An 18241-nucleotide genomic window follows, 5' to 3' on the forward strand; every position below is an offset into this window, starting at 1 on the left:
CCGCGTCGGTTTAAGGGACGTCAGCGTCATCTTTGACTTGATGAAGCTTCTTTAAGTGATCCTCGCTACTGTAATGGCGCTCCTTTCTCTGGTCTTTGCCTTGGTTCGTGGAGATCGGCTAGCTTGTAGAGACGTCCCTCGTTTTCCATGGCGACTGTTGCGTCACCACGATTGTCCTTTTCAATTTTACGCAGGATAAGAACAATGGTTGCGGTACACACAACAAAAAAATTAAAACCACATTCCACTGTGTGGGCTCGAGCTCGTCGCTCCAACCCCTATTTTGGTCACGCAAGAACTTGGACACAAATTTATTTCCTACGCTTCGCGCATCGTGAATAATCGCCTTCGGCTTCTCGGACCAATAATAAACAAGCAATTTTTGTTTGTTGCCCCCACGCATGAAGCAGCGTGGCTGTTCGATCTTGTCTCCACGACATTTTGGTTGCACGTCAAAATACCCCTAGGTTTTCTGAATAAATCATCAATCCTTCGCTGGGTTGTGCTATACTTAGTTTCACCTTCAGTCCGAGCGCAGTGGATGCTACGCGCCGTCCCAGCCAATCGAGCGCCGGGGCAGTATCGCGTGATCTCGAGCTCCGCGTGTCGCTCCGCCCAACCACAAGGTCACGTGATACTCTTTCGGCGCTGGATTGGCTGGGATGGCTCGTAGCATCCGCTGCGCTCGGACTGAAGGTGAAACGAAGTATAGATGCTCTGCGTTGATTTGGCATGTAAACACAAAAGAATAAGGTTCCTTAAAACAGGGCCGGCTTGCTCGAACTAAGGCACCCTAGCTCGAACCATTGTCTGAGATGGGACTGTCTGAAAGAAAGCACTGCCAAAGCTAGCGCATGAGCGGAGTGGCGCGTGAAGTCGCGTCTCAAATGCTCACGCGCCCCGTGTTTGGCAGGCTTTCTTTCCTTCAAACGGTTTCATCTCAGACGCTGGTTCGAGCAAGCCGGCCCTGATGTTTCAAGGCACATTTATTGGTTTTTCCTCGCCAACACTCCTAAGCTGACAGTGTGGTGGAAGCTACGTACTTGCTGGACCAGTCACCTGTCGTTCTTGCCACACGTGATCACACTCTGGGTGAAGCGATGACAGGCAGTCGATTGATTCGTCCGATGAACATGTAGTTTACATCGCATTGTCAGCTTAGGGGTGAACCCGAGTGTAGGTAAAATGTCATAGACATTTATGCGCGCTCACAATCAACTGACGACTGGGTGTTGTTTTCCTATCACGCAACCAGCGGAGTGAACAAACTGCAGGTACCCGGCACCACCGTGCGGGGATATGATAAATGTATGCCCTTACTCAGTTTGTTTTGCTTTATTGCAAAAGGGCTGCGACGGTTTAAAAGAACACTTCCTTGCCGCGGAATAATGCCTTGTCGTCTTTCGGCGCGTCTTCATGTGAATAAAATCAGCTCCCACTGTGTTTTAACGCCATAGCGTTAATGAGCTCGTGTTGCAGAAAAGCTGACGTCGGTGGCGTGACGCGAAAGCCCGGGATTGGTCGACAGGGTGATGACGTCACAGCCACATGACCCCGCGCGGAAATTTCAAACAACCCACAACGCTCACGTGAAAAGTGACGTCACGCGTGGAATGAAAGTGATAAAAAGACTACATGTAATGCGAATTAAAGATCACCGCATGTCTCAAATGATTTCACTTTATGAAGTAATTCATTTTCTACGAAGAAAAATTTGAAGAATTTTAGGCGGGATTTGAACCCACGTCCTGTCGGTTGCGCGCCAGCACGCTACTCACTTAGCCACGTAAGGCAGCTTGCACGGCTTGGGAACGAAGAGTGTTGTGTCATGAGAACTAGGTCGTTGTGTGACTCAAGAGCATGAGAAGCGAATGAGAAGGCGATGCGAACGGGCCCCGATAACGCAATCGCGTTCCACTCTTAAAGGGGATGCTTAAGTGTCCTCCAAGTTTCTTTTTTTTTGCGTCATTGCCGTGCAACCTTGAGCAGAACGCGACATTCTACATGCTTTAAAAAGAAAAAGATAAAGATTACTTTTGTGTTTTGGTGGAATGAGTTATCTGCAAACTAGCAAGGTCCCAGGCTCCAACGGAGCGTGTGTTTGTGAACTAGTCTTCTTGCGCTGTGCTGGGCTTTCAAGAGCGGCGTGTCAGTCTTGTACCTGGTCTGACGTGCGAATAACGATTCGTAGCCTTGTTCGCATGATAGACCCTCATTACAAATCGGACCGCCAGGCGTTCAGTTTTTCCACTGAACTATTCAAATTTTACACTGTGCATCGACATGCTTATACATCATATTCACCGATGTTTGTTTGCAAACAAGCTCACTACCACCCCCTATCGGCGGACCCCTGCGCGCTTCCGGTTTTCCCCTTCTTTCCATTTGTCTCTCCTCCTTTTGTTATTTGCACTACTTTGTAGAATGTACTAATGTTCTTACAAACCTACTAGAGAAACTTCTCTGAAGGAAACTCTTCTTACCCGACCGCTGTGCGTTGCTGAAGAATAAATAAATACACTACCGGAAGTCTACTGGGGCACCAAATACTGTGGCGCCCTCGTGGTATCAACTCCCACCGAATGTGGTGAATAAAGGGCAGTTTGACACTCTCGACATCCATTCCACGATGTTCTGTGCGTCTTGACAACGCTCTTCGTCCAATTTCCCAATATATCCAAAATGTTGTTTTAAATCATGTGCGTGGAAGTTCCACTAGTAAAACAAATAGAATTGGCGAATTTTCTTAAAAACCATTTTGAATAGTGTTACTTACAGCCAGCGCCAACACAGATTAAAGGGGCACTAAAGTGAATTCTTAGTTTGCAGTTGACTATGGATATTTTTTGTGAGCATCTTGCCAGAAGCACTGATTTCAATCAGGCGTCTAGGACGGACTTTTATTCTCAAGTTCGTCGTCACAGCGGGAGAACATATCATATGGGTTCAGCAATATAACATCAACCGTGATGCTGAACACAAGTAAGCTACTTTTCTAATATTGATTGAAAGGTCAAGGAGTTAACAGACATTTCGAAAAATTACCCAATCATCAAGAAGCATGTTGTGTTTGTACGTACACGCGCTCTGTATGCTGCCGTTTGGAGCGGTAATTTGAAACCAAAAGTTTTAAGCAAATGGCACGTTGCCCGCGCGTCCATCAGTGTGTGCACGTCAGAACGCACTGGTGCACGTCGCGTCAAATTACACTGTAGCATGCTCCTTGGGCTTGGATAATTTCGAAAAGCATCTATACTTCGTTTCACGTTATCTGCGAGCGAAGCCAAAGGTACAAGTACAAGCAGGCTGCCTTGAATAATGCTTGCAATCCACAGGCACACGTGCGAAACAGGAACACTCAGAGCGCTGGGCTCGCACTTCTAGCTTTGACTTCGCTCGCGCATAAGGCGATACGAAATATATTTGCAACTTGTGGACGGCCCTGAGACACACGACTGAGGTGTTTGAAGCATGGTAGGCTTAGGGTTCCTAGGTAGGATTTGCTTGCTTATTTTTTTCCGGCCTAAAAAGAACGCACGCGAAATATAAAAGCACCACGAGACAACGCGCCCTCGTGCCGCGATTGGTGGGCGCGTTGTCACGTGGTCGAGCGTCCAACACTTCTTCGCTAGAATAATCTAGTGTGGGTTCGCATATAGTACCAGCTGAGGTGAATACAGCACTGACTCTACAATAGTAGGTAACACTTCCCCCCAAACCTCGCTTTTCTCCGACCGATAGGCTTCTACGCCTATGACGCGTGATGAAGCGTTTTCTTCCAAAATGCGGTCGCTGGGTAAAAATATGAAAGGGTGTGAGGGGGAACGAGCTATAAGAAAGGAGGTTAAGATAGCGGTGGACCGACGCACCGGCGTTTCAGAGTCCGTTCAAGGTTGATACGCCACGTGGCGTGAAAGTCAGGAACTAGGCCGGCATGTCCCAGAAAGCTGGCCATGTAACTGGCAGCTACTAACGTCTACGCCACGTGATTCAAAGCACTTTCTCGACGTGTGCATGATGTTCAATCTCGTTCGAGGGATGGATATGCCTACCCGCGACGATAATGTCCTTGACCTGGTACTTGTCTCATCCCCTGATCTGGTTGATTCTGCTGCGTACTTGCCTGGTATTAGCGATCATAGAATAAGAAATATATTGACATATTTGCCTGCAACTATTAAGTCGCCCTTCTCAAATGTTATTCGCGATTTAAACAAAGCCAGTTACGTCTGTATTCATGACGAGCTTACTATCTTTTTTCTCCTTTTTTGTATCACTGTCTGCTGAGGAAAGTTGAATATTATTTAAATAAAATCTACTTGACCTGTTTAATTTATATGTTATTCTATTACGTAATCGTGGGGACACCGGTGGACCGTGCTACAATTAAAAACTTTCGATAAAAAAAAAATTTAAGAACGCTTTTATTGAAAAGCGAAGGCTTGTGTGTCTCATTGAGTGCGGGAAAAGTACTTTCCTTACCTAAAAAAAGTAATGCGTTACTCAAAGATTAAAAAAGAAAAAAAAAATACTTTCACTTAGACTTACCTAATGTTCTTCGTCTTAATCCCACTAAGTTTTGAAAACGATAATGCCCAACCGCAGTACCCAAATTATCAAGTTATTAGAAGGTGATAGTGCCGTTTATGCTAGCTCCAGCAATAATGAATGATTTCTTTTTCTCCATCTTCAGAGTTCTCGCTCAGCCTCCGTCGAGAACGGTCGTGCTCTTCGAGCTCTCCGTTCTCGCCGAGTTCCCTGCTCCGTAACGTGAGCCTCCAGACTAAACATCGAGAGGCCCACTCCCCGGCCGGCCGCCCAGCTGCATCTCCGGCACCGCGCTGCTTCTCCGAAGCTCCCGCCATGACTCCGCCCGTCGCTGAACCATGGACTACCGTGCGCTATTCTACAAAACCAACGAAAAGTCACCTCACCATCGTCATAAAGCTGACCGACGGGGTTTCCCTATCGGAACTCCAGTCTACCCACCTCACCGATGCCGTAACCGCCGCCGCCCACCTTACGCCATCGGAAGCGAAAGAGACGTATTTCAAAATCCGTGACGTGCAAAACGTCCTCATCGCCGACACCTACCGACCCTCGGCCCAGGAAAAGCTCCTGCAGACCACGAAACTCACCATTGCAAATCGCGACTACGCCGTTACCAGCTACCCCTCGGCCCCCACCAACTCCTGCATGGGCGTCATCCACGGCGTCGCGTCTCTCACCGCCCCCGACGAGCTCATCGCCAACATCGAATCCAATGTCCCAGTACTCACCGCTCGCATGATGGGCAAGACCGAAACGGTACTCATCACCTTCGAAGGCACATACGTGCCCTATACTATATACTACCGCCGCCTCCAATTCCGGTGCCACCCACACAAGCCAAAATCTCAACAATGCCAAAACTGCCTCCAACTCGGCCACCGCGCGGAAGTCTGCCCCAAGAAAGGCAAGCTTACAGTATGCGACATCTGTTACCAGGAAAACATGACCTCGGACACCCTTCACAACTGCGTTCCTTACTGCGTCAATTGTAAAGAAGAGCACGCCTCCAAGGACCCGAACTGCCCCGCCAAAAAGCAAGCCGATGCGCAAGCCACTCTCGCTGCCTACAAACGGCGAGTACAGCAGCGTCCCAAGGCAACAACCATCCCCAACACATTGCGCACCCCTCCTCCACCACCAAGACCGAAGGGTGGGAAAGCCTTGACCACTCCCAACCCGCCCCACCAACCAGCACCTCCTTCCGACAAGGTGCCCACTACCAACTCCAGACAGGAGAATTATCGCCTACCGCCCATCCCACGAGGCTCAACTCAGCAACATCGCAGGACCCGGAGTCTCAGCCGCAACAACAAGGTGAGAGAGCCACTCCGTTCCACATTACACCCGACACACGCATCCCGACCCAAATCCATACCCCAAGCCATTACTGCATCCGACACGTACAAACAAGCGCTTCTCGCTGCCAAGCGCACACCAACCACCCCAAACACAGTACAAGCGATAAACGTAGCACCAGAAAATCAACACATGGACACTTTACCTCCCCTCTCTCAACCCGTCACTCCCCAGGTCTCCATCGAACTCAAGCAAATCATGCTCGTTCTGAAAAACATTCAGGAGCGCCTGGCCGCTCTCGAGCAGGATGTAGCAGAACTGAAAGCACAGGGCCCTCAGCACCCAAAACGAAAAGCAGACAACCCCTACAACCCTGAAAGCAAAATCCCCCGTCAAAATATCGAAACCTCATCAACTGATGACGAAACCAATATCTAAACAATCTATACACATCCTACAATGGAACTGCCGCAGCCTACAACGTAAACGAGCCAGTCTCACCCAATACCTCAACACGCTAGATCGCAAACCTGACGTCATCCTTCTTCAGGACACACAGGGCACTCACAACCTTCCACAATACACACCCTACACCCAACCCAGCATCACTCAAACCGACCGCAGGCAAAACACATATACCCCCACACTCGTCACGACATACATCTCTAAGGAACACCCGTCAATACAACTCAACACAACAGACATCAACACCGCTCACCAAGAGCACGTCATCATCACCCTTCAACCCCGCAACTGCCCCAATCCCATCACAATCGTCAACGCGTACTGGCGACCGGGCCGCAAGGTCGCAAATCCCACTCCCTGGCTCACGAAACTCGTTGCAAACAACTCAGACCACGACATCCCCTTAGTCGGAGACTTCAACAGCCCCAATGTGTCCTGGGGTTACCCAAACACTCAACACAATGGGCGCCTCCTCGCACAAGCAACCGCCCAAGCGTCGATGACACTGGCCAACGACACTACACAACCCACCCGCACCGGTAACAGTGTAGAGCGCGATACCAATCCCGACCTGGCCTTCCATCACGGCCCATCCGTTGCTGAATGGTCCGCATCTGACGAACAGCTAGGCAGCGATCATCGCCTCATCCACCTCACACTGATCACCAACGTCAAACAGAAAGTACGTCGCAATACTGCTCGCATCACAAACTGGGATCACTTTCGCTACCATACCTCCAACAACCCCCCACCGACGGACGCTGATCCCAGAGCCTGGGCCAACCATCTCCTCCAGGCACAGAACAAATGCACCAAAGAAGCCCAAACCACAACCGCTACCCCGTACATTGACAACCATCTTCTCAACCTCTGGAAAACTAGGCGCAAATTGGTGAAAAAATGGAAGAAAACCAAGCACTCCAAACACCTAAAACACAAAATTCACAACATCACCAAAGAAGCCGAAACCTACGCAGAGCAACTCACCACCGAAAACTGGCTCCAACTCTGCGACTCCCTCAACGGCCAACTCGGCACCAAAAAAACGTGGCGCATCCTACGCACACTCCTCACACCCTCTCAACCTCGCGACCCCCTCACACGCATTATGCTCGCCAGCAAAATTACCTCGCACGACCTCGAGCAGCAACTCCGCGACACCTTCTTTCCACCACCAACCGACACATCACACACACCAGAACCTCCAACTCCTCCCCTCGACCCATGCGACATGGACGCCCCCTTCCCACTCAACGAACTAAAGCGGGCACTTGACTCTTTCAAACGAAACACATCACCTGGCGAAGATCAAATCACATATCAACTTCTCCGCAATCTCGACGACACACAACTCCAACAACTCCTAAACTACTTCAATAGTGTTTGGCAAACTGGCGACATACCAGCAGAATGGAAACACGCCATCATCACCATGATCCCCAAACCAAACAAAACCTCCGAAGTCAAGAACCTACGACCCATTTCTCTCACCTCGTGCACCGGCAAACTTCTTGAGAAGCTTGTTCTCACACGCCTCGAATGGCATCTCGAGCACGTGAAAGCCCTACCCTTTACACTCATTGGCTACCGCAAGAATATCTCCACACAAGACTGTCTCCTTCGGCTATACAATGACCTCCTCCAAGACAAAAGTACCACACAACTCCGCTCACTCCTAAGCCTGGACATCTACAAAGCCTTTGATAACGTCTCACATGACTCCATACTCAGTACCCTCAGAGAAACGCAGTGCGGCCCTCGAATGTATAACTACATCCGCAACTTTCTATCGAACCGCACGGCCGCCTTTAAAATTCCTGGACACATCTCCACACCTTTTCCGTTACACCAAGGAGTACCACAAGGCTCCATCCTCTCTCCCACCCTTTTCAATCTTGCCATGAGCAAACTTCCCGCACAACTCGACACCATCCCCCACCTCAAATTCTCCATTTACGCCGATGACGTTACCTTATGGACCAACACTGGCTCCCCCGGCCAGCAGGAAGAGACACTGCAACACGCTTGCGACACTGTCGCACGCTATGCCATTAGTATAGGTCTGGCCTGTTCTCCATCCAAATCGGAACTCCTCGTCATCTCCAACCGCAAAAACAATCCCGACAGGCAGCTGATCACCGTACACCTCGACGGCACTCCCATACCCCAACGCCCGCACATCAAGCTCTTAGGCCTCACCATCCAAAACAACGGTGCAAGCGATATCACCGTCTCCACCCTCTCCAAACAAATAAATCAAATCACACACATCCTCGGCCGCGTTTCCCGGCGCCACAGAGGCCTCAAAGAGAGCGACATGAGACGAGCCATCGAAGCTCTCATCTACTCTCTCGTACTCTACCATATCCCCTACACCCCACTCACTGCCCGTCAACTCAAACACCTCCAGACACAGCTCCGCAAACCCACCCGCCTTGCTCTCGGCGTGCCACAGTGCGCTCCCCTAGAGCACTTACAACAGATGGACCCCTTCAACACACTCGAGGAGCGAGTCGACTTGCACCGACTGGGTCAACAGCAACGCCTAACCACGTCTCTGCAGGGTCGCTACATTCTCAATTCTCTCGGTTACGACACCCAGCACCTCCCTCCCATCGAAACAACCACACCTCCCTGGGATACCATACCCCAAATCACCGCACTCCCCATACCCAAACATATGAATCCCGACAGCAACCCGGAACGCCGCAAGCACAGAGCCAAACTCATATCCCAAAAACTCGCCACACTTCAGGCACAGCAGCACCTCATCTACTACACAGACGCCAGCTACGACCGTGGCACCAAACTCGGCCGCACCGCAATTCACTGTCCCCAGACCAACACAACGCTTAGGCAAACATACACCGAAGCGCCTTCGGCAGACCTCCTGGAGACTCAGGCGCTATGCTCCGCCATTCTCCATGCCATCGCCAACCCCCACGAGGGACACACCTCCATCACTGTCCTGACAGATTCCCAAAAAGCAGTTCGCACATTTCAGTACAACCAACTCCCCAACTACATGTCGCGTGAGCTTCGAGCCGCCCTCAACACCACCCCCACCGTTCGCTTCTACATCTACTGGATCCCTGGCCACGCTTTAATCCCAGGAAATGAACGAGCACATTCACTTTCCCGAGTCACTTCCACTCCGGGACCTGCGATTGACTGGCCTACGTCCTATGACCCCCAACTCCAGCGCAATGAATACCATCAACAGCGCTCTGACACACTCCGACAACTCCGCGAATCCAGACTCGCCCTCGTACCACCGCCTCCCACACTCTCTCGACAACAGGCCAGCACTATACGCCGAGCACAGACCCACACGCTATCCTCCCCACACTATACTCATCTCTTCCAAGGCGCTCAGGGCACAGCTAAGTGTCCCTTCTGCACTGGCTACCCAAACAACACGCACACCTACTGGCAATGCCTCCACGCAAAACCATCCATCCGCTCTACACTTTCCAAGCTCCCTCCCGGGCTTCGGCCCACGACATGGAAAGAGTGGCTCTCTCCCACAAATCATCAAAACGTGCCCGCCATCTTCGACGCCCTTCTTCACCACATCACAACCATCGAAGAGAAGCTGAGGGCATCGAAAGACGCCACCAATCCCCCATGATCCACCTATCCTCACCCTTCTGAATGGCGTCCTCCTGGACACCACTTTGACACCCTGAACTGAGGGTCAATAAAGATGTTTTCTCTCTCTCTCTCTCTCTCCATCTTCACAACCGAGTCATCGCAGGGCATTCCTTTTCTCCTTCCTTTCGCGTTTCTCCGCATGTCACCAATGACTGTCACTGCAGCGGGCGTCGCCGAGCTCGTCGATAACCTGAACTTATCTTGTGCCCAGCGCCCGGGTACTATTTGCTCAAAGGTACTAAGATAATACGAAGGATATATCCAGCTCGTTCCTTCCGCTAATATTTAACAAGTCATGGCTTACGTCAGAAAATGCGAGATACTTACTAACTAGGTCGCTAATTAACTAAACATGACACATTAACTTTTTAATGAGTGAAAATAGACATATAGTTCCGACTAGAAACTTTCTGAGCCTCATGAAAACCCGCTAAATCAGTCATTTTCAGACAGACTTTGAGCGCGTGAGAAGCGTAGTAGTGCGCTAAAGTCATCACTCGCGGAGCAGGTACAACGCTGGGGCTCTCCTAAAGCGCGATCCAAACCAACGCGTTTTTGTGCGCGCGTAAGTCGTGCGCTTCCCGGAAAGTGCGTATCTCGTGAGGCTCTTGCTGTTTCCGGTGCGCTTTCTGAGTCACAACCATGCGCATTGGTTAGGACGGTGCCGCTTCGGGCGAGCGGACAGCTTCTGCGCCAGACGGCGAAGGAACACGGAGCCGGAACAGTAGCCCTCCACCGACTGGCCGGGAGAGGAGCGCCCTAGCCACTACGTCACAGCGCGTTTTCGTGCGCGTGCGCGTTCAGAAGTTGAATTCGGCCAACTTTCTTATGCGCGCCCGGAAGGCGCAAGGAATCGGCGTGACGTCACAAAATACGCAATTTCCGGGAAGCGCACGGCCTATGCGCGCACAAAAGCGCGTTGGTTTGGATCGTGCTTAAGAGACGGCAAAATCGCGCGGGCGCCTTACCGCAACCGCTAGCCTTGTACCTGCTTTATGAGACTCAGTGGCGTCGGAACAGGGAGGGCAAGGGGTGCGACCGTCCCCCTTCCCCCCCCTCCCCCCAGACAGTTCAGAAATTTAATAAGAACAATGCAAGGAAGGAAGCGCAATTTCGACGTCCCCGCCACCCCCCTCCCCATCAACACCACGACTACCATTGCCCCCCCCCCCCCCCCCTTCCCCCCCGTTCCTTCCATCTCCTGAATAGTTCCAACGCCTGTGCCACGACTGGTAACTTTAGCGCACGACTACGCTTCTCATGCACTCAAAGTTTTACTGAAATGACTAAATTATACTTCGTTTCACCTTATGTTGTACCGCAGAGAAGGCTAGAATCGCGAGCTCATAGCGTTGGGAGCAGCTCTTGACGCACGAGAGCTTGTGCCGCCGAGGTGTGCCCTAGAGCAAGGAGCTCGCGCTTGTAGCCTTTCTGCGGTACAACATAAGGTGAAGCCAATTAAAACTTGTTGTTGGCCTAGTTGGTTCATGATGCAGTATAGAGGTTTTTTGCGCGACACAGGGGACAATTACAAGCGAGTAGACACGGACAAGCGCAACCTTTCAACTGAAGCAGAGTGAAGGTGAAGCAGAGTATAGCGGTTTTCAATGACGCTCAGTAAGTTTATGATTGGATCCATAGGTCTATTTCCACAAATTGAAAAGTTAATGAGTCATTTTGAATTAATTAGTGAACTAATCAGTAAGTATCGCGCATTTTCTGACGTCCGCCACCACCAGTATAATGCGGTCCCGAGAAAATTATCCTTTTACTAGAATACACTAATTGTAGAAATTTTTGTCACTCTTACGTGAAACATCCCGTATGTACCGAAGCTTCTAACCCCCTCCCCCCCCCCCCCCCCCCCCCTTATGTATAGACCTTTTCTTTAACGGCGCCGCCATCTTGAGAATTGCGTCGCCGAAGACGCCGTCTAGCGGCGTAGTAAAAGAAATACCGGCTAGTTCTGGCAGCACAGCTATCTGGGTAGGCAACGGTGTGGGTATGGGGGGAACTTGGCTAGACTTGGCTATGGTGGGCTGCAATAACTTGGTTGGAGCTTGTCCGGTTGAATCCAGCTGGCTACTCACAGGCCATCACCTTGCCTCCTCGAGAGAACGAGGACGAAGACGGTGGGGTGTTTTGACTGAGCTTCCACAGCGAAGTATATATGAGCAATTTAATGTTGTATATAAATATGCATGTAAGCTCTCGACATTTGATAGCTCCATCTTGAGTGGTGGCATGTAGACTTTTTCATACCTTTCACATACCATGGGGCTTGCAGTGATGACCTAATTGGACCACCTGCACCGGGAATTGAAATCTGTCCTCTTATACACGAGGTGGTCGTGAGCTTCAACGTGACGTTCAGTCTGATACGAATCTCTCGCGATTCAATCTCGCAATCGACTGATTTCATAACTAAGGATTCTTGGGGAAAATGCGAAGCTCGATAACATTGCAGCCACACTCGCGCTGCAGCTTCTTGTGCTCATGGCACACTTTCTGCTATTGTTCTTATGCCTTTTGAAATTATTTATCCATCTGACGACCACGCAGTGGTAGCCAGACAACCATAGATTTTCGGAAATTGCAGCACGGTAAAAAGGAGCACTCGGAACTAACTCATGCACGACGTCCGTTTTTAAGCCTTTTCGCCCATACCCTTGGCGGTTGCATACCCTGTGTCAGCGGGCAATCTAAAAATGCACCAGGTCGAGGGTACGTCAGTTACTGGCTGGTTTGAGGTTATGCGAAAAAGGTCTATATACGACGCTGCCTGAGCTCTGCTCCGCCTGCTCTGCGGCAGCTGGCGTACGAAACCTTTGTACGTTCGAAAATGGAGCATGCCGCTGCCGTCTGGTTTCCTCATCAAATTTACCTAGCTTGCACCTTAGAATCCATTAAAAATCCAGCTGCCCGTTTCATCCTATCTAACTGGGATCGTATCGCTAGCCTGTCAGCAATGAAAGCCTCTCTAAACCTCCCCAGTTTTAATACTGGCCGCAGACTATCACCCATGTGTCTCTTTCGTAAACGTTTTGATTCCCACCCTCAACTCGGACAATCTCTGTTGATAGACGGAGATTGTCTGTCTAGCCCATCGTTCATCTCGACGCCATTTTAATTTTCTTAGTATACGTGCATGGTTCCACCGTTATTTTTAACTACTCATTTCTTCCACTTGCCATAATAGAATAAAACGATCTGCCTGACCACACGGTTCACATCAGTTACCCAGATATTTTTAGAAATGCAGTGTCATCCACAATGAATATGTAACTAAGATCATGTGTTTTTTTTTTTTTTTTTTTTTGTGGCCACTACTTGATCAGTAGTGTTTTTTTTTTTTTTGCCTTTTGTTGTTTATTTTTGTGTAATGTTCCTAACGGGGATATTCTTTTCTGTATTGCCACCCCCCCCCCCCCCCCGCCCCCTTGTGTAATTCCCCCGGGGCTTTTAACAGTAAATGAATAAATGAATGAATGATTGAATGTCCGCTTTGGGGCTGGTCCCAAAAGAAGCAGTCACAGTTACAGCTCCAAACGCAATGTGAATTTTGTTTTATTGCTGTCTCTGGCATACTAAACAAATCATTATTACAGTTGCTTTAGTGGATGATTGCACTTCACGATTATGCAGAGTACCGCAGGACTTCTCAACGATAACATTAATATAGTTCTTACATTTAACTGGTTTTGTCTTAAACTTCGTAATGATGATTTTTTTTTTATTGTTTCTTTTCCCCACAGGACTACCCAGGCCGCACCGAACTTCAGAAATTTTCGAGCTTCTCGTATTCATAATTCCTGTTTTGCATAATTCTTAACCAATTTCTCATCCTCATCATATTGCCGCGCGCAAGGCTGAGAAAGCAACGCTAGGTCACGGTCCTCCAGAAAGTTCCCGTTTATTCATGTACCGCATGTAACTTCTATCATTTATCCCTGCTTTTGTTTTCTAGAAAGTGCGTGTTCATTCTCGCCCCGATCACGCGACGCTCGAACCGCTTTCGCCGAATCTTCGAGATAGCGGCGCACTCTAGATAAGAGGCCGCCCGCGACCTTGTCGAATCAGTCTCGCCCTAGCGCTCGATTCTGCTGACACGCCGACTTCGACGCCCGCGACGCTCTGCTTTCTTCTGTTTCCTTCTTTATTTTTTTTGGCACAAGTTCGCCACATTAAACGTTTATTTCTTTCTGTTTATTTCCTATTTTTTGTTTGGTCACCACTCGTGACAATATTGTCGTTGGTTCTGGGGTATGATAAGGACTTGTTATGTTAGCAGTTATTTTTAAGAAAGAAAAAAAATATCCGCGTCTTTTTCTTAACAGTCGCATAGCCCTATTGAATACTGATGTCCCTAGCAATTACCAAAATGTTCTCAGATGGAAGTACTACTTTTTTCGGAGCATTTTGAAATATACGAAATATATGAAACCCGAGACCTCTTAACGTAAAAACCGAAATACGATAACACCAAAAACAAGGCGAAACGGAAGCAACCGAAACGGACCTAATTTCGATTCTCTATTCGTCGTTTAGCTTGAGTCGTTGGTTAAGGAGTTTCGCTCGCAGTCATGCATTCGCCATGCCTCATCTTTTCCCTAAAGCTCGGGTCATTTGGGAATCGTGTTACCGGGGATGGTCCTAGTTGAAGCCGCATACGAAATGTCAGTGGACAGCTCGCATGTGCGACCGAAAAAAAAAAAGAAAAAAAAAAAAAAGAAGTCCGGCCTAGCGGAAGAGGCCATCCGATGCCTCTCTGAAGATGGCATTATAGTGATGAGACGGGAAACCTGAGTCGACACAGCAACTCTCAGTGAGCTGATGGTGACGACAGCCACTCCTGGTAATGACCTTGCCCCACTAGACGGACATGCAACCAACGTTGCATCTTCGTAGACATGCTGAATACTCCTAGTGAGTTATTTTTGCCCTTTAAAACCCTCGGAGGCAACAAACTGCGAAAACCTCTGCTTGTGTTCATACATGTTTGTCTTCATTGAGCCCCGCCCCTTTATTATTATGTATACCTTGAGCGAACAATGAGTTAAGCAAACAATTAATCAATAAGTCGATCAATCGGTAAATAAATAATTGAAGCGAGCATGATCGTGCACATGCTGTGTGGAAGAGTGCTCGTTTGCCAAAACGCTGCCTTTGTTCCGCTAGCGTACAATCTTGGCCGTGTGTTCGGCTGCTGGGAACAGGCCCTTGCACAGTTTCCGTTGTTCGGCTCGCAGTGGCACGTAGAGTTTGGTTGCGTCGTACTTGATTTACACGGTCTGTCAGGAATGCACGTTAGATGATGAGACGAGGCATTCCAATGGTATTCGGCTGACCACTTCGGCAGTTTTCAAGTATACGTCAATAAAACAAACTGATTCCGCTGAGGGGTACCGCTCAGTACGTCGTCCCGAGAGCTAAGGTGTATGTAGCCCTGTTGTGTTTTTTTTTCCTACTAAATATACATATAAATATCTGTCTTTTAACCGGTCAGCATAACATCAAACTGGCAAGTGCACTTTGCTGAATTTCTGTATGTTTACGTATCGTCAACACCAGATGCGTTGCCAGGGCTTTCACTCAACACTCTTTAACCCATTTCTCTTAAACGCCTGTAACCCCCGTCCCCCATAAAGAAAAAATAGGTCTGCGTTACTAAAATATATGTGAAACAAAAAACTAAAACGAAAAAAGACAACAAAAATAACGACATATGGGAAGTTGAACTCAGTGATTGAAGACGTTTTCCCCAGGAAGCACCAGCGGTTCCCGACTATAAAAAGTTATTAAGCGACACAATGCTCAGACCCATTTCGAAATTACTCTTATCCCTAATAAAGGAAACTTTCGTGTCCAATGTACGTGTGCATGACACGCTTTTGCGCGAATGAATGTTCTTTTCTTTTTTATCTGATCTGTCCAAGTCCTGATGACCGTTTTTTTTATAGTTTGCGACACTTCAGATTTAAATCGAGGTTGACACACTCGGGACGATGTCGACGAAAAACACCTAACGCCCAACAACGTTCGCGATTGATGTGACGGCGGGCTCGATATATTGATAGCCCTCACCATTAAAAACGACAGCGATGAGTAGGAACATATTGCCAACAGCTGGGTACCGTTGGCCAACGCCAAGCACAGCTGGCCTCGCTAGTTTTCTATCCTATGTTTCTCTTTATTTCCAGGACACGCAATTTAGATATATAGATAGTTAAAAAATTAAATAAACGACGAACGATAAAAGCGATCCAATCACAGGCCAATTTCAGGTTGGCTTTGAATGACCCGCCTTTAGCCTAATACACCTGTTGTAAAAATGGAGAAGGTCGTGCTGGCAACGTTTACCGAAATATACTCAGAGACCTTCGTAAAAAGTGCTGTCATAGTCTTTTTTTTTTTTTTTGCTATTGTTTTGATGTCGCAGGCGTTCGCCTTCTGTCGTTTTTTCCCGGTTTCTTCTACTTTGCTTGCTTCTCGTACCTTCGCGCAACCTCAGGTTTTTTTTTTAACAAAATGGTATGATTCTAGTTATTAAAAACAGTCGGCAGGTTCCGCAAGCCGCCGCCTGATATAATGGGTTCAGCCCTGTACATCTCTCCATCTATTGATACAGGTCACTCCACTGACATTCGGCGGTAAGAGACGGTGCAGTCGACTTAAAACCCGTGGCTGTGCCCTGCCTACCTCCGTACCCGGTCTTACGAGCGCAATGTGACTCAGCGTGACGGTCATAATGTGCATTGCGCGTGGAGAGGAAGAGGCGTCTGCACAACGCTTGCTGTTCGTGCCTTAGGCGCTTTTATTTAGCGCCCATCGCTGCCTCCCGGACCGAGCTAGGACCGAGAAGGTTTTTGGCCCGTCTAGAGTCACTAATTCCGATAAGAGTATGAGCCCTCAATCTTGCAATTATCTTTTGGGCGCCACTTCTTGAGTACTATGCGGGCTCTTTTTTTTTTCTTTTTTTTAAGTGGTTTGCTTATCTAATTTTGAACAAAGACAGAATCATGATTAACGGAATTAAACCCGTGATCGCTCTTCAATATATAATCAAAACGTTAGAATCAATACCGGTTCTTGGAACTTTCTTCGATAAAAGAACCGATATCATAAAGCAGTATTGATTTCCGATGTTATTAGCCTGGAGACGATGACTCGAGAAGCCAATTATCTGGTCGAGTTAAGGCACCACAGCTCGGAGCTCTGTAGCGAAAGCTCGCACTGCAGAACCCAGGGAGCCTAGAGACGTTTGTAAGTACGGCCTCTGGGAGCCGCCATCTTGTACTGGTGTGGATAGATCGTCTGATAGTCGAGCATTGCTGACGCCACGCTGGGCCGTACCCGAGGTTGCCAGACCGGCGCCCAAACAACGCGTTTTACATTCACGGTGGCCAGACTAGCTCTCGAAGTACGACCGCTTGCAAGCGTCTATGGGTTAAATCCGCGCCCCTGCCCATAAATTTCGATCTAGATGAGCATCGTACCGGCGTGCGATCGTGTATCACTACTGCGTGATGCACGTTAGGGACCGCGAGCCATCAGTCGTACTGCCCTGGCTAAATTTCTCATGTACAACGTAAACCAGTATCGCGTCACCTCAAAGGCACGACGTCGAATGGGGTTTATTTAGGATTGTGTATTTTAATGCCCGAACTTTCTCAAGTCTTCGGTGTCATTTATCGTTCAGGAAGCGCCCAGGGCATAAATTGACACCACATATATTCCGCGGTGGCCCTTAAAAAGCGCCGCGCCATCGACGCCAGCCCCCAGGAAGCATCGCGCCGCTTTTGAAGTATGACCGAGCAAGATCGTGCCGTGCAACGCTGGAACCCACGCAATGAGGCTATTACGCCGGAGAAGGTACTACAACGCAATAAATGTAGCAGCCCGAAGCTGTCGCGGGTAGTAAAAAAAAAAACTTGTAAAGAAAGCAAAAAAAAAAGAAAGCAATCAACAAGCATAGGATGGTCAAAAGAAACAAATTAATCTTATCTCGCCGACAATTTATTCATTTAAAAGAGTGAGAAAGAGCGGGGGGATATTTTTTATTAGGGTGCGTGGTGTCTGTGTGTGTCTCTTAACAGGCGGGAGATTTTTCACGCGTAGAATCGGGATCGGAACATCTTGTAGATCATTGGCCTTTTGAGGAGGACCGAAAAGCTGTACACGCGCGCATTTAGATTTTTTTCCCCCCTAGTATTCTGTTCGCGTCGTCGTTACAGCACTCAACGCGCCTCTTTTACGCGGGCCATGCCGTTATTCA

At 48.8% G+C, this 18241-nt stretch overlaps 1 protein-coding gene across 1 annotated transcript; it reads left to right on the plus strand.

Moving 5' to 3' along the window:
• Positions 1-4863: 4863 nt before the first annotated feature.
• Positions 4864-10030, plus strand: LOC115331811. Its single transcript, XM_029994051.3, has 3 exons — positions 4864-5865; positions 6082-6226; positions 6369-10030. The coding sequence occupies exons 1-3, from the start codon at positions 4864-4866 to the stop codon at positions 9941-9943; spliced, it is 4722 nt and encodes a 1573-aa protein (XP_029849911.3). The 3' UTR covers positions 9944-10030.
• The last annotated feature ends 8211 nt before the right edge of the window (positions 10031-18241 follow it).

The sequence above is a fragment of the Ixodes scapularis genome, unplaced genomic scaffold (assembly GCF_016920785.2).
Source record: "Ixodes scapularis isolate PalLabHiFi unplaced genomic scaffold, ASM1692078v2 PGA_scaffold2__306_contigs__length_199485367, whole genome shotgun sequence".
NCBI lineage: Eukaryota > Metazoa > Arthropoda > Arachnida > Ixodida > Ixodidae > Ixodes > Ixodes scapularis.

What these genes read in the sequence shown, in the direction of transcription:
- LOC115331811 (XM_029994051.3), top strand. Translation starts at nt 4,864, where the DNA reads ATGACTCCGCCCGTCGCTGAACCATGGACTACCGTGCGCTATTCTACA. An exon ending in GTCTCAGCCGCAACAACAAG is followed by an intron (nt 5,866 to 6,081) that starts GTGAGAGAGCCA and finishes GTCACTCCCCAG; the next exon opens with GTCTCCATCGAACTCAAGCA. An exon ending in CAACCCCTACAACCCTGAAA is followed by an intron (nt 6,227 to 6,368) that starts GCAAAATCCCCC and finishes TCAACACGCTAG; the next exon opens with ATCGCAAACCTGACGTCATC.